Below are 17,324 nucleotides of genomic sequence, written 5' to 3'. Positions count from 1 at the left end.
TAATGTTCTGCTGCTTCTCAATGTTTTCTTTTTCTTGATAGCTCTTTTAATATCCATGGTATGAGGGAGTCAATGAATTTTATCTTTTCTGAAGAGCTTCATCTTTTTGGAAAACAATGAACTGAGAGACAAGACACGTGATTCTCTTGGAGACCATGGTTGCAGTTGTGTATGAAATCTACTAACCTGTAGTAATCAGTGGCATGTACCTCTGGCACAAATACCTCGCACCTCACACTCTTGCTCTCCTGCTGTTCCCAAATCTTACTGGGCCTCCTCAACTAGGATGTCCAGAGCACTTTATTTGCTGTTCTATTTCAATTCAAGTGAAATAAATTTGTTTGATCTACATTCTATGACAAGCTAAATTTTGAGCCCATATATATTTTTGAGAATGTCAAGAAATATAGATTTAATAATTTTTCTTTTTATCTCTGAAGCATTTATTATTGTTTCCTCTGAGTTTAGAAAGTCTACATTTTCATTTGAAATATCTCTTAAAAACATATATCTTCATATAGCAACACCCAGAAATCTGACTCCTCCACAGATCATGTAGAGAAAACTTACAATATGATTAAACAGACATATACAAATTATAATTGAAGATTTATTTATAATAGTAAACATCTGAAACACCATAAAGTTCATTAGCAGGACATTACATACCTAAAACATTATAAATTCCAACCACAGAGTTAATTCAAGTGTTAAAGGAAAAATGTAAAGCTGTAAACGATTAGAAAAAATATCTTACAAACAGAATATTAAACTAGATATAAAATGATATACGAAGTGCTATAGGCTAGATTGTGTCTCCCCAAACATTCTAATGTTGAAGCCCTAATCTCCAGTGTGGCTGTATTTGGAGAAGAAATCTTTATAGAAATAATTAAGATTAAATAATATCGCATAGGTGAGGTCCTTATCTGATAGGATTAGTGTCCTTATAAGAAGACAATCCAGTTTATGGCATTTTATTATGGCAGCCCAAGCTGGCTGAGACACATAGCATATACATGCACAAACACATTTTTATGGAAAAAACATTTTTAGTGAACTATAAAAATCAGAAAAGAATAAACTAGATTTTTCAAAAGAATGGCCTTGGGAACAAAGAGATGTCCATACATCGGAAGCAGCAACTTTCTTCAAAGCTGAATGCTAAAACATGTGCGTGCTCATTTATACATTATTTTCTCCATATTGTACACTTAAGTTTTATGAAACAAATCCAATTCAGAAGTGAAATACATTAAAATTGAAATTATAACTCGTTCATTTTTTACCTATTGAGCACCATGTAAAAAGTAGTTAGAAATTATGCAAGTCACCAAAAAATTCTGATTTATACATTTGGTCTAAATGACTCTAGCCACAAGCAAAAAAGAGTATGAAAAATGAAATATCTGGACACTAAAATATTTATATCCTTTAATTATCCAAATATTTGAATATTATATGTGTTAGGTTGACTGCATGGATGATAACGCTCTCTGTCTTATCAGTATATGCTTTGCTTGCATATGGAGGGTTTCAGAGCAATTGCCTCCTGTGACCCAAGCCTCTAAACTTCAATAAAGCCTAATTTATTTATTTTATAAAACAAATATAGTTATTTTTTGGATTATATTATAGTACTATATTTCATTTTTTGAGGAATCTCCACACTGGTTTCCATTGTAGCTGTACCAATTACCTTTCCATCAACAGTGTATAAGAGTTTCCTTTTCTCCGCATCCTCGCCAACTTTTGTTGTTTCTTATGATAATTATTATACTTAACAGTACTATATTGCAAACTTGAAAATTACTAACAGAGTAGATCTTAAACGTTCTCATCATACAAAAGAAACGGTAATTATGTGACAACAAGGAAGTGTTAGCTAAAGCCACATTGGTAATCATATTGCTATATATAAGTGTATCAAATCAACATGTTGTATACCTCAAACTTATAAAATGTTATATATAAATTGTCTCAATAAATTAGAAAAGAATGTAATTACATTTTGGCAGAGAATGAGAAAATCCAATGTGTGTGGCTGTTTGCATATAGATTATCAATACACATACTAAGAAAACTAAAAAGTACAAAAAATAAATTAATAACACCAGTTGTGTTTACACATAACTGCAAGGATGCTTTCACATCAGAAGGAAATAATAAATCTCCCTGCTTAAAATTTTTTTCAAAGAGAAAATTATCAGCCCTTTGATATAAAGAACAGCCCAAGCTAAAAATCAATGTCTATTCATATTAAACAGAAAAGAAAAAATAAAGGAACTATATTGGCTCAATAAGTTCAGAAAAGATAAAGTGTATCTAAAAAAGTAGACCAAATATCATATCAGTGGGAAAGCATTTAAAGCAATCTTTTATAGTTGTATGCAGTCTGAATTTTGAGCCAATATTTTTAATTGACTGTACCAAAACCTCACATAAAGTTATCTGATATGTTTTACACACTTAATAAGATTGATATTTTTTTCACGATGAACTGAGGTTTTCTTTCCTATTCCTGCTATATTTATTCTTTTTCTTTTTCATTAATGACGTAGGCAAATTCTGTATGCAACACTATACATTTAATTTTGTGCATGTTATGTTAAGAATACCAGGTTTTTAATTTTACACAATTATTTATGTCACTTTAAATTTATTTTATATGCCTGCCATTGAAAAGATAGCTTGTTACTCAGAATTCCTAACAGGAGGGCACAAGTCATGCTGTGCAGGACCACATAAAGAAGCACCATGTTTGGTCGTGAGGGAGAGGGACCAAGGAGAAAAACATGGACTAGAACATTTATTACAGTTTCCAAGGGAGGGTACCAATGAGGGAGGGTAAGCAGGGTTAGGATTGACTAGTTTGGACAATTTCAGTGGGCTCTGAGACCTAGGGGTTGCCCCTGGTTGCCTCTTACCTGGCTCTGGGGTGATTAGGGCAGAATAACAATGGCCTTGAGTATGAGAGCCAAATAGAGGAAGTTATGGGGTGTGGGGTCTGGATTGGCTAGTTTGCATATGAAAGATGTGCTCACAGGTGTAGTTTACTATCTCTTCGGTTGTAGCTAGCCCTGGAAGGAACATGTCTCCAATATTAGCAAGGCCCCAGATGTCAAAGTACCAGAAAAAAAATTAAAAGTAGGATCAACACGATAACACAATAGGAATTTCTGACATTTCTTTTTTATTTACTGTGATATCCACTGAATATAGCCTATAATAAATCAACTTAGTGAACTATTAGAGCCACATCCAAATGTTCAAACCATCACATCATATAGAGTCCAAAATTATTACTAAGTGCATCCATATCAATAAGCTTAGCCAAATCTAAAGATACGTTTTATCTACCAAGGTCTAGAACCCATTAAGTCTATTCCTGCATATATTCCTGCTGTGGGTTGATAGAAATAACAAACACTTGCTGTTATTATAGTGGATAAGATTAATTTCCTGGTTTAACCTTGTATGATTCCATGGGGCACAATGAACTTTGCCTGTAATAATGGATTTGGAAGCAATGAAGAATGGCAGGCATGTGGCATGAGTGCAACTGGCATTCCTAGGCAAGGGTCTTTCAAGTGAGAGCAGCTTCATCCTCATCAGATAAAATAAGAGGTTGCTTCTCTCAGAATGGGAGTTACACATAGGTTTTGGGATTAGGCCTAATCAGATTACTTTGAGTCCAACAAAATTTGAGCATTACGTTTCTCAGAGTCTCTCTCTCCCCACCCCCATTAATGTCCCAACATTTACATACAAGACTTGGTAATATTAGAAATTTGGGGGAGAGGGTGTTTCCATTTTTGAAAACAAATTGAATTTCATGCTCTGCATTTGAGTTCTTACATCATCAGCTACACAACTAAAGGAATTTGAGAATATTTTGGAAGCTTTTGTCTACTGATCATGATTTGATACAAGATACTAAAATATTAAACTTGTAATTATTTGTAGTCTTTCCAATGTAAGAAATAGTTTCTGTATCTTAATTTCCATCATAATGGGATATCAAAGGAGTTACTAAGCTTTCCATGCTGTTTATTTGCCCTTTTTTATAGGGGAACATATGTAATGATTTAAAAATATTTTGCCGCTGCATGTTATGGATCAAATCAGTTACATTTTACAATGAGATGTGATTTCAATTCTTTTAAATTTCACCAAGTAAAAGACCCAGATCTCCATTCTTGTTTCTCTCTTGTATGTAATAATTTTTTGATATTATTAATGAGAAATAAAGGAAAATGGAGATTATTTGACTTATCTCTTATTTAGCAGGACAGCATTTAAATTATTTAAACATTATATTTATATGTAATAACATCATTTTATTTAATGTATATTGATATAAAAATTAAATTATACATAAGATCTGTCAATAAGATGCTTTTTGGAGCTCTATTAATCAAGATAGATAACTAGTACTTACTAAACTAGAGCATCCCACCATTTACGTTACCAGTTGTGTTGAGAAGCTGGAGCTGGTGTATTGAATTAAGAACACACAGATTATGACCTGCTGAATGAGGAGACACAAGCCACCCACATAAACGTCAGCAGGTAGCTCCCTCAGCATCTGAGCTCCCACTTTGGGGAAGTGAAGTCCACAGGGTCATTTTGATTGAAGGTGCAGTCTCAATACACCCACACAAAAGAAGTAGAGTCACAAGATTTATTATTACTTATAAATCCCAGAAGTGGGGAGATGCAATGAGCCTGGATTCAGGCAAGAAAATTTGCGTTGTGGTTAAGGACAGCCTCTGGTGTGGTAGCATTTGTATGTGCTGAAATCTGGGTAACCTTAATTGTGAGTAGTGCCTGGCAAATATCCCTTCAATTTGGGGCACCCCAAATGGAGTGGTGGTGACTATAAGGAGTAACTCTCCTCACAACAACTGGGCTTCCCCATGGCTTCCCTCATGACAACAATCATAGGTGGTATGGCTGGGTAAGCAAGTTGGAGTCAGCTCAGCTTGCTGAGCTTATGGCAGTACAAATGGCTGTGTAGAGTGCCTTTCCTATGACAAGCCTCTTGTCCATATTTTTATTGAGTCATGTGAAGTTGCTAATGGGCTAGTGGTTTGGTCAGGCCAAGGGCAGTGGGATGATTTTCACATTCAAGGCTGACCTAACTTGCTGTCTTAATAAGTGTGTTACCACTGGCAAGATGGTATGCTCGGGCTCTCCAAAAGGCTCCATCACATATGGCGGTGGCACTGCCATCCATGAAGTACAAAGACTCACTTTATCACTCTGTAAGCTTTTCCCAGGGGCTACCTCAGGTCACCAGAGGCTTAGGCAACGGGGCGTCATCACCAGTTCCTCAAAGACCATGGACAGGTGGCTGAGGAGTGGGTAAGCCACATCCTCCTGTAATTTGGAAAGGCCTGTCAGGGCAAGTTTAGCCCGTTCCTGAAGGCACCTTTTCCGCCTTAGCAAAGACAAATTTATGGCCATGCTGAGCTGCTGTTGGAAACATTCATTATCTATGACATGATAAGACTGTGGGGACTAAGCAGAACAGGCTCCACTCCCAGATGGGAGTGGAAGTCACTAAAATTCATGGGCTTAACTCTAAGTGGTTATTTTAAAAGGTGCTCCAAGAAAGGCAAAGTGAAAACTTATGGCTGACATCCTAAACTCAAGTCGTTACCTAAATGTCCAGACTCTGGATAATGCCTATGTACCAACTCAGAAACGCCTATGCACCAACTCAGAAAGGCCTATGCACCACCTCAGAAAAACAAAGTTGTGTTCCTCAAAAGTTGTTTTTCTCCAAAGTTCTTTTTGCCCCCATCTGATGACTCAATGACACAGACTTTGCTCGTTTCTTATAGTGTCATTTTGAAACTTTTTACATGTTTAATTATAAAATTACTTAAGAATGAAATTTATTTTGAATTTGCTATAGCCATATAAATTAAATTTACATTTAAAATATTAATCTTATTTTTGTAATTTTAAAATTGTTTGGTACCAAAATTTCTTTATCTAGTTAGAAAATTACTTATTTTTACTAGGACAACTTTTTAGAGCAGTTTTATGCTCACAGCAAATTTGAGGAGAATGTACAGAGATTTCCCAGACACTCCCTGCTCCTACACATGCATAGCCTCCCCCATTATTAACATCCCCATCTAGAGTGGTACATTTGTTACAATTGCTGAACTTACACTGGCACATGATGATCACCCAAATAGTTTACATTAAAGTTCACTCTTGATGTATATTTCATGGGTTTGGACAAATATATACATAATGACATCAATTTACCATTATGGTATTCTACAGAGTATCTTCAATGCCCGAAAAATCCTCTCGGCTCTGCCTATTTATCCCTTCAGTTTCTCCCTCTAAAACCCAGGGCAACCACTGATCTTTTAATTCTTTCCATAGTTTTGCTTTTTTTAGAATGCTATATACTTGGAATTATACAGTATGTAGTGTTTTCAGATTGACCTCTTACACTTAGTAATATACATTTGAATATCCACCTTGTCTTTTCATGGTTTAATAGTGCATTTCTTTTTTTTTTTTTTTTTTCTTCAGGAAGATCAGCCCTGAGCTAACATCCCTACTAACCATCCTCTTTTTGCTGAGGAAGACAGGTTCTGAGCTAACATCTATTGCCAATCCTCCTTTTTTTTGCCCCAAAGCCCCAGTAGATAGTTGTATGTCATAGTTGCACATCCTTCTAGTTGCTGTATGTGGGATGTGGCTTCAACATGGCTGGAGAAGTGATGCGTCGGCTTGCGCCCAGGATCTGAACCCAGGCCGCCAGTAGCGGAGCATGCACACTTAACCGCTAAGCCACAGGGCCGGCCCAATAGTGCATTTCTATTTAATGCTGAATAACATTTAATTTTCTGAATGTACCACAGTTTATCCATTCATCTACTAAAAGATATCTTGATTACTTCCAAGTTTTGGCAATTAAGAATAAAATTGTTATAATCATCTGTGTGTAGGTTTTTGTGTGGACATAAGTTTTCAACTCCTTTGGGTAAATACCAAGTACTGCAATTGCTGGATTCTGTGCTAAGAGCCTATTTAGTTTTGTAAGAAAATGTCAAACTGTCTTCCAAAGTGGTTGTGCCATTTTGCATTTCCATTAGCAATGAAGGAGAGTTCAGGTTGCTCCACATACTCATCAGCATTTAATGTTGTCACTTTTTAAAATTTTGGACATTCAAATATAGGTGTATAGTGGTATCTCACTGTTTTTTCAATTTGCATTTCCCTGATGACCTATAATGTGGAGCATCTTTGCATATGCTTATTTGTTATTCGTAGACCTTGTTTGTGAAGTGCCACTTAAGGTTTTTGGCCCATTTATTAATGGTTTTTTTTTCCTTAGTGTTCAGTTTTAAGAATTTCTTGCCTGTTTTAGATAATTCTTTATCAGATGTGTATTTTGAAAATAGTATCTCCGAGTCTATGACTGATTCTCTTGACATTGTCTTTTGCAGAGCAGAAATTTTAAAGTTGAGCTTATCAATTATTTCTTTCCTGGATCATGGCTTTGGTGTTGTATATAAAAAGTCATTGCCAATTCCAAGGTCATCAACATTTTCTATGTTATCTTCTAGGAGTTTTATAGTTTTGTGTCTTACATTTAGGTCTGTGGTTCATTTTGAATTAATTTGTGTGAAATATGTAAGCTCTGTGGCTACATTATTATTATTATTATTATTATTTGGCATGTGGATGTGCAGTGGTTCTAGCACAACTTGTTGAAAAGACTTTATTTGTTCCACTGTATTGCCTTGGCTTCTTTGTCAAAAATCAGTTGACTATACGTATGTAAGTCTACTGCTGGGTTCTATGTTCTGTTGCAATGATCCATTTGTCTGTTCTTTCGCTGATGCCACATTGTCCTGATTACTATAGCTTTGGAGTAAGTCTTGAAGTTGGGTGGTGCTAGTCTTTCAACTTTCTTCTTCTTCTTCAATATTGTGTTGCCTGTTTGGTCATTTGCCTCTCCACATAAACTTAGAATCAGTTTGTTGATATTGACATAATAAATTGCTAGAATTTTTTTAGGGTTGCATGAAACATATAGATCAAGTTGGAATCAAATGATATCTTGACAATATTATCTTCCTATCTTTGTACATGAAACCTCTCTCCATTTATTTAGTTCTCTTTGATTTTATTTATCAGTGTTTTATAGGTTTTCTCATCCAGGTCTTATACTTACATTGTTAGATTTTTACCTAAGCATTCCATTTTTGGGGGGAGGCTAACATAAATGGTATTTTGTTTTAAATTTTAAATTCTTTTTATCCCTTGCTGGTGTATAAAAACATGTTTAAATTGTGTCTAATCTTGTATCCTGCATTCTTGCTATAATTGGATTCAGGAGGTGCTTTGTCAATTATTTTGATTTCCTATATACATGATCATGTTATCTGTGAGAACAAAGATAGTTTGATCTCTTTATTATCAACCCGTATGTCTTTTTGTTCTTGTCTTATTGCATTAGCTATAACTCCCAATTCAATGTTGAAAAGGAATGATGAGAGGAAACATGCTTGGCTTGTATCAGACCTTAGTGAGAAAGCTTTAAATTTCTCACAATTAAGTATGATGTTAGGTGTAGGTTTTTTGTAGATCATCTTTATCAAGTTGAGAAAGTTCTCCTCTCTTTTTAATTTAGTGAGAGTTTTTATCATGCATCAATGATGGTTTTTGTCAAATGCTTTTTCTGCATCTATTGATTTGGTTATGTGATCTTTCTTTCTTAGCCTGTTGATGTGATATATTACTCAATTTAAATTTGAATGTTGAACAGTCTTGCATATTTGGGATGAGATAATTTTTTTAGGAGAAAAATTTATGTTTTTTTGTTTCTTCTTAAATTCTATTTCTAACTGAATGGAATTTCTTGTATAACATCTCATATAAATTATAGATAAATTGCAAAAAATATTTTTACTATTTCTCTTTTGTAGATTTATGTGTTGGTTGAATACATGGCAACTTCCAAATAATTTATGTGATTTTTAAAATATTAATATTATTATTTTAAGGGCAATTGGGCAAAATCTTGGAACTAACTTCTATTTTAATTATTTATTTTTAGTAATAGGTAAGATGTAACGTTCAGAACTTCTAAGATAAATGGCCAACACAGAATTCTCAACATTGTCCAAATATCATTTCTGAACTAAAGCAAACTGAAGACATTTTAAAATACATATAGCATATAGAATCCAACACCATTAGAACACCATTTTTAACAACATTCTTCAGACAGAATGAAAATAATCTTAGAAGTACACCAAATAATACATAGCAAAGAAAGTGGTAAATATATTAGTAGATCCAAATAAACACTGACTCTAAAGCAAAAATAAAAATTATCTCATGAATTATATAAATATTCATCAAGACACCAGAAATTTAAAATATGCATGCTTGGATGGTTCTAACTGGTGTTAGAGTGTTTTACTGTCTCTGCTTCACACGGGATGAGAATAAAGCTAATGATTAGAATTTGAAAAATCAGTGTGACATTAAAATATTTTTAACAACAAAAAAACAAAGAAAAAAAAGAAAAGAAAGAAAAGGACTTTGTGTGGGTGTTTGTGTGTGTTATTTTGGGGAAAAATTGAATGGAACTTGTAATCAAAAGAGACTAAGGAAAGATTAACACAAAATTAAACATTATATTTGTAAGAATAAAATTAAACAAAAACGTTTCAGCACATTAACTAAATATGAATATATAAGCTCCAAATAAAAATGAAGAATTTTGTCATGCTGTATACAAAAAACCCTCAAACATGAGGTATGATAAATTGATACAAGTGGCACATAGTAGCTATGCACCTAACAACTGCAGGTTAATTATTCTTTTCAGGAATACATTAAACATTTCCAACGTTTGATCTAATTCTGGAACATAAAACATGCCTCAAATTTTCAAAAAATTGAATTTTTACACAGTGTGTTCTCTTGTCACAATTCAATTGAGTTAAAATTATCAATCTATCTTTCTCTCCATCTGTAATCTATCATCTATCTATCTATCTATCTATCTATCTATCTATCTATCTATGTGGACATGCTTTTATTAACCCTAGGTGTCAAGAAGATATCACAGTAGAAATCATAACATATTTGAACTGATGGATATGAAGCACTATTACATATAATGACTTAGAGGGTGTACAATATTATTGCTTTAAAAGCATATCAAGACCAAAGTTTGAATATTATTGATTTTTGTCTCAAGAATAAAACAAACTAAGAAAAAAATAAAATAAATAGATGGGAGAAAATGATAAACATATGAACGGAATATAATAAAATGGAAAACAAGCATACCACAAAGAGAATTTAAAAAGGAAAGCATTCCTTGAAAACAGCAAGAAATATAGTAAAACTTTGGCAAAACTAGTCAAGTTTAAAAAAATGAGAGAAACAAATTTTAAAAATAGAATAAGTATATTATAAATAATTTATACCAATAAATATAATTATTAAAATATAATGGGAAAATCTGTCCTCCCTAACAAAAACAATGACTCATCAATATTAAGAAACATTCCTTAATGTTTAGTGTTTGCATGGTGTCCAGTTTTTAAAAGTTTTTATAGCTTATGAATTTATATGTGCCTTTTTCAAGTAATGCACAGAGGGTATTATGCTAAGCGAAATAAGTCAGAGGGAGAAGGTCAACTACCATATGATCTCACTCACAAGTAGAAGATAAAACCAACAACAAACCAAACAAACACCTAGAGACAGAGATTGGATTGGTGGGTACCAGAGGGGAAGGGGGTAGGGAGGAGGGGAACACGTGTGTGGTGATGGATTGTCATTAGTCTTTGGGTGGTGAACATGATATAAGTCTATGCAGGAATAGAAGTACAATGATGTACACTTGAAATTTATACAACGTTATAAAACAATGTTGCCACAATACAAAAAAGAAAATAAAAATGAGAGATGAAATGACTTAATAATATATTTTATTTAACCAACATATGCAAAATATTATCATTCCACCATGTAATAAGTATAAAAATTGTTAAATAAATAAATAATAAATATTTATGTGTACTTAAACTCTAACAGTCTGTTTCAAATGATAGGAAACTTTATCTAAAATTATTGAATGTTAACAAAATAACATTGCATAGTGACAAAATTTTATTTTCTAAGAAATTTTACTGATTTATTGCCTTAGATTGTCTTTCTTAAAGTAAAACCTAAGAAAAGGACCTTTTCACAGCGTACTTGGAGAAGTTATTCCTAGAAAGCAGCCACTCAGGTGAGGCAAATATAGGAAGGCATGTCAATCTGAGGTGTGTTATTGATCTAGTTACTGCTGTGGGCAGCCAAAGCTCAATGCAACTGAAGACTCTCTCAGGAACACTGGAAGATGAGCCTCAGAAATATCTGTTGAAGACATGCAAAGTGGAGATTCCCATCTGTTCTTATTTCCCTTTGGTTTTCCAAAGTGAGTGTTAACTCGCTCATAGTACTAATTCATCCCTGCAGACAGCCCACGATGCAATGTCCCAGAAACCCTAAAACAGAAAACGCGCACTACAAGATGCAGCCAAGAGATTCTAACAAGGCTCAACTGTGCTCAGCTGACCCTGAAGTGACAGCCAGCACAAAAGCCTGGCCAATGGAATGTGAAAATGGGCATGAAAGATGGTCACACACCTGCAATATTGTTGGCATTGTTTGTATTTTTTTGATTGACTCTTAACAATGTAAAATTTACATTAATTTTCTATGAGTTGTAATGCATGCATACAATGAGGTAACCACTACTGCAATGAAGACACAGAAGAGTTACATCACCACAAATGCTCCCTCATGCTACCATCTCCCTCAAATCAACCTTTGTAATCCATTGATCTGCTCTTCATCTCTATAGTTTTGCTATTGCAGCATGCCGTAAGTGGATTCATATAGTATGTAACATTTTTAGACTGGCTCTTTTACTCATCATTATGCCTTTGGGATTTGCCTAACTTGTTACCAATACTTTGTTAACAAACAACAAAGTATACCAATACTTTGTTAATTTTATTGCTAAATAGTATTTCAGTATATACATTAACCACGGATTTTTTTTATCCATTAGGCAATGAAGGACAATAATATTTTATTGTTAACACATCAAATGTTAACAGGCATTTATTAGAGGGCTTAGATAATTACTAGCTAAGTGACTTAGGGTACATTCTTTACCCATTATTGGTTTTAATTCTTTAATTAAAATAACAAATTAGTAGTAGTTATCTTGAAGTTAACTTAGATTATTGTAACTTGGATAACTTGAAGTTATCTTGGATTTTTGTGCATAAATATAGGAAACTATGGCAAAATCATGTGAAGCACTTAGACCTATAGACAGGCATGCCATCATCATCATCCTCATCGAGATCATTATTCCAAGACTAGGACAATCTAGTTTCTTTCCACTTCCAATTTTACCAGAAGGAGGGAAAGGGAAAAGACAACTTTGCGGTAAGGAATGGTGAGTGGACATAAGTAAACAGTCAAATAATAGACAAATTATGTCATAATTGATGTGGAATCTAGAAAACATATCCTTTTTAAGAAGGAAGAAAAAATATAAGGCAAATGAGACAGAAAGAAGAGGAGTTCAAGACTGTGAAGACAGTAGGAAAGAAGAATAAAGGGAGGGATAATGGAATAAAACTCAACATAGTTAAAAAGGAAATTGATTTTCATGTAAATGTATTAATGTTCATAAGTAAACTAGAAACAAATTTAAAAATAAGATATATTTAATGTTAATAAACTAAATAAAAACTTAGAAATAGTTAAATTTAGAAATAAATGAAAATTTAGAAGAAATTGAAGGTAAATTAATTTGTTAGTATATTTATTTAAATTTACACATAGCGGCCGTCCCCATGGCTTAGCGGTTAAGTGCACGTGCTCCTCTACTGGTGGCCTGGGTTCAGATCCTGGGTGAGCGTGGAGGCACCGCTTCTCCAGCCTTGCTGAGGCGGCATCCCACATACAGCAACTAGAAGGATGTGCAAATATGACATACAACTATTGACTGGGGCTTTGGGGAAAATAAAAGGAGAAGGATTGGCAATAGATGTTAGCTCAGAGCCAGTCTTCCTCAGCAAAAGGAGGAGGATTGGCATGGATGTTAGTTCAGAGCTGATCTTCCTCACACACACACACAAAATAAATAAATAAAATAAATAAATAAATAAATTTATATATAAATTTATGTGAAGCTTAAAATTTACAAATACTAAGTGTGAGAATAAAAAAACAGTGTTTTCTTATAATTTTTCTATTCCTGGGTATGTAAGGATAACATTTGTTTTTTCTCATTTCAGACTCTGTTGAGAATTGTCTCATTTTCAAACCAATCTCACTACTCTTAAAAATGTCATTATGTGATTTCCAATGATATCTGCTACCAGTATACTGTGATCATAAATTCTCTTAAAGACTGTTGTGGCTGTAGTATTTGCAAGCCCAACTTTGGGGGATTAATCATTTAATTAACCAATTAAGCAGAGCTCATAAAAATATCCTGACCAATACAAACAAAAGAAACAGAAAAAGTAACAAATTTAAAATTACTCATTTTTATTAACTATTGTAAGAATAAATTGGAAAAAAAATCATGACCAGGAATTGTAATAAAATATGTAAACTTTGAAACTATCATAAAGTCTTTCCAAGTGGGAATAAAACCAGTGCTGGTGAAGATGTGAAATGAAAAACTATATTATTCTATACTAGGGAACTATTGATGTGAACATAATAATTGGAAGATTTCCACTGAGTTGCAAATTGCCAAGACACTCCACTGACATTCAGACCAACCTAATATTATAAATGTAGTATTCTATGTAGCAGCACCAATGATATAATAAGTATCTAATAACTACAACGATTTGTGTAAACCAAATAATTTTATACACATTAGTAGATATCAGAGTCATTGATATTTTAGATATTTATAACTTTACTGTCATTTTTTCATCAAATATTTTGCCAAGGGCAACCTTCATGTCCCTGTGTCTCAGGCTGTAAATGACAGGATTCAGGCTTGGAGGTAACAGTGAGTATAACACAGACATAAACAGGTTCAGTGATGATGGGGATTTCAGTGTTGAACCTAAATATGCAATAAATCCAGAAGAGAGGAACAAAGTCACCACAATAAGATGGGGCATGCAGGTGGAGAAAGTTTTAAACCTGCCTTGTACAGAAGGAATTTTTAGGACAGTGGAGAAAATATGAACATAGGAAACAACCATTAAAATAAAACATACAAAAGCAAAACAACAACTAGCAATAATAAACACATATTCTAGAATTTGCTCCCTGGAACAAGAAAGTGTAAGCAATGATGGAATATCACAGAAGAATTGATGCACTATGTTTGACCCACAGAAATGGAGAGAGAATGTACCTGCAACATGAATGAATCCATAGATACAACCACTGAACCATGATGCTGTCACCATCTGCACTGAGGCGCTCCTATTCATGATGGCCTCATAGTGCAAAGGGTGGCAGATGGCGGCATAGCGGTCATAGCACATCACTAGAAGGAGGGAAAACTCCGTGCCAGCAAAAAAAATAACAAAAAATACCTGTGAGGCACATCCCATGAAGGAGATGGAATGGCTGTTGTTCAGAGAGTTCGTGATGGATTTGGGGACTGTAACAGATATATAACAAATATCAATCAAGGACAAATTTTTCAGGAAGAAATACACTGGGGATTGGAGATGCTTATCAATGGTAGTGATGGTGATAATGAGGAAGTTTCCCATCAGTGCTGCCAGATAAATCAGGAAGAAGAAAGTGACATACAGTCTCTGTAGAACCTGGTCATCAGGGAATCCCATGAGGAAAAATTTTTTTATTAAGGTCACATTGGTTAACTTATCAGACATGATGATTCTTATCTGTGAAAACATTAGAACAATTCACTTGTATCCTCAGAATCTATTTCTTTTTGTTGGTTCCATTATTCATTGACCAGGAGGCTACTCCCAGAGTAAACCATATCTCACAAAGTATAATTTTTTCAATGCATGTTGACTAAATAATATTAAGACATTCATTAAAGCAAGTAAGAATATTTTTATATGATGGTCTTGAATTTATGCATAAAATAGATAAATATGCCTCACATATCCATAAATGAAGGATTTTTCTGAGTGCAGTGGAATAGGTTAAAAATAGCATGGAATCTTTGAATAAAGTAGTGTGGTTAATTGTTTTTACCTATACTTGGAAGTTTGCTTTAGTTCAAAGTTAACTGTTTTATGGATATATTGGAAGACTCAGTATAAATAATTGAGAAATCATTTCTTTTTCTACTTTTTTTCTATGCTATTATAGCATAGATAAGCGGGGGAGAGGAGAGATGGGTAGCACTAAAATTTCGCTTTACAGTTTTTTTCTATGACAATGATAGAGACTATGACAATAATATACATCTTTCACATAGTCAATATTATAACAAAATCACTAACATGTATACTGGGGCTTCAGCTAAAGCAGATAATATAAGTCAATAGAATCCTAGAAGTATCCACACATTCTGCTGAATCCATATCAACTATTTAGAAACAAACTGATTTGACAATATTTCCTTCAATAAAGACAAATAGCTACCATATGTCTAATAAACAAAGTTAAAATATGACACTGTCTTATTTTCCTGAATGAGAGTGGAATGTAAACAGGTGAAAGAAATTTACCTACTTATACATTTCTTAATATAAAATATGGCTTTGGAAAGCTAATATGAGATGCATATATGTTTGAAGGAAATCCACTTACCTAATAGAATTCTAGTTTCACTAATTTCAGGGGTCCATTCTTTAAAACACTGTGGAATTGAAAACTAAGAATAAGGCTAATAAAGGACACTTTCTCACATAGGAAGAAAACCTGGATGAGGTGAATCTTTTGTCCAATGTTTAAATATTTCTATTGCTCTGTTTACCAGTGCATTTACTGAGTGGTAAACTTCTCCCCACTGGCAAGCACAGGTTCAAAAGACACCTATATAAGTCTTGTATTTTTGTAGGTGGTTACAATTGACTGATTAGAATGAGAGCTAACTCACTGTATTAGCCAGGAGTTCTGCTGCTGCCTCATGTCATCACAGGCAGTGAGGGTTGGAAGTGCAAATAATGAGGTCAACATTTCACTAATTTATCTACACAGTAGGGACCTGCCATAAGACATATCTAATTAATTACAGGAATACTATTAATAAACTGTTGTGAAACTTTATGCTGTCAAGTAATGGAATGATTTGAACTTGTGAATTCATACCTGGACAAAAGTATTCGGCTGTGTCATTTTACTTTGCAACTTACTTTAACATTCTTTAGTATTTGTTGCAAGCAGAAATAATTTCTTCCACCATGTAAAATATCCAAGATGTGAGAAAATGTTTTAAACAAATTTCCTTTTTCATTTCCACTCCTATTTTCTTTCCCTGGGAGAAATTATTAATTATTTTTCTGTATTTATTTTTGCATTTTTTCTGCATATTTGCAACATTAAAATGCAAAAAAAAGCATTTATATCTACATATTTATGTAGATCTTACTATATTTGTTTTACTTGTTTATTTTTTCTTAACATATTTTCCAGAAACAAATACTGTATGATTACAAATGTTTAATCCTTGCTTTTTAATGTTTTCTTATATTTCAGAATATGGATAAGAAAAATATTTAAAACTTTTCTGATACTTTTTATTTTTCATAAATTGTGCATAAGTTATTAAAATATTTTATAGATATATGCAAATATTTTTATAAAATAAAGTTTTAAGGGTAATTAGTTGATTAAATAACTTTAAACTTTTGCACATACCACCAAATAGCTTTCCAAAAATGTATGGCAAAATTGTACTTCTATCAACAACATTATATTTATGCACACACCTGCCTGTAGGAAAGGTTTTCATTTATTAAATTTCACCAATTTTTTTGGTAAAAATTCTCTCTTCACTTGTGCAATTAGAGGCTACAATATTTCCAATGAGGTGGTGTTGGGTTAAAAACATATAAAAATGCAATATATTTGACAATAAAAGGACAAAATATGAGATGCAAATAAAGTTGTGATACAGTAAGAAAATGACACAAGATGCCAATCAAATCTATAAATGACAAATAAAAATATTAATATAAGAAGTCCTATAGATATATACTTGCTTTCCTTCTCTCTTCTAGCTTCTTTAAAATACATGCAATTTGTAAAATGTAATACATATGTGTATATATATATTATATTATATATATTTGTAT

At 33.2% G+C, this 17,324-nt stretch overlaps 1 protein-coding gene and 1 long non-coding RNA gene across 2 annotated transcripts in view; both read right to left on the bottom strand.

Annotated features, from left to right (window-relative positions):
• The window catches only part of LOC101400910 (uncharacterized), a 112,601-nt gene that overhangs the window by 54,990 nt on the left and 40,287 nt on the right, over positions 1-17,324 (bottom strand). The gene's annotated exons all lie outside the window — the stretch shown is intronic.
• On the bottom strand, positions 13,979-14,994 carry LOC106803329 (olfactory receptor 14A16-like). Its single transcript, XM_014794457.2, has one exon. The coding sequence runs from the start codon at positions 14,964-14,966 to the stop codon at positions 13,995-13,997; it is 972 nt and encodes a 323-aa protein (XP_014649943.2). The 5' UTR covers positions 14,967-14,994; the 3' UTR covers positions 13,979-13,994.

This window comes from Ceratotherium simum, chromosome 1 (genome assembly GCF_057802395.1).
Source record: "Ceratotherium simum simum isolate JZ-2026a chromosome 1, ASM5780239v1, whole genome shotgun sequence".
NCBI classification, from domain to species: Eukaryota; Metazoa; Chordata; class Mammalia; order Perissodactyla; family Rhinocerotidae; genus Ceratotherium; species Ceratotherium simum.
The sequence above is the reverse complement of the archived record's forward strand: the minus strand, read 5'-3'. Positions and strand labels throughout refer to the sequence as shown.

Bases quoted from the DNA above. Each gene is read 5' to 3' on its own strand.
- LOC106803329 (XM_014794457.2), bottom strand. From the start codon at position 14,966: ATGTTTTCACAGATAAGAATCATCATGTCTGATAAGTTAACCAATGTG.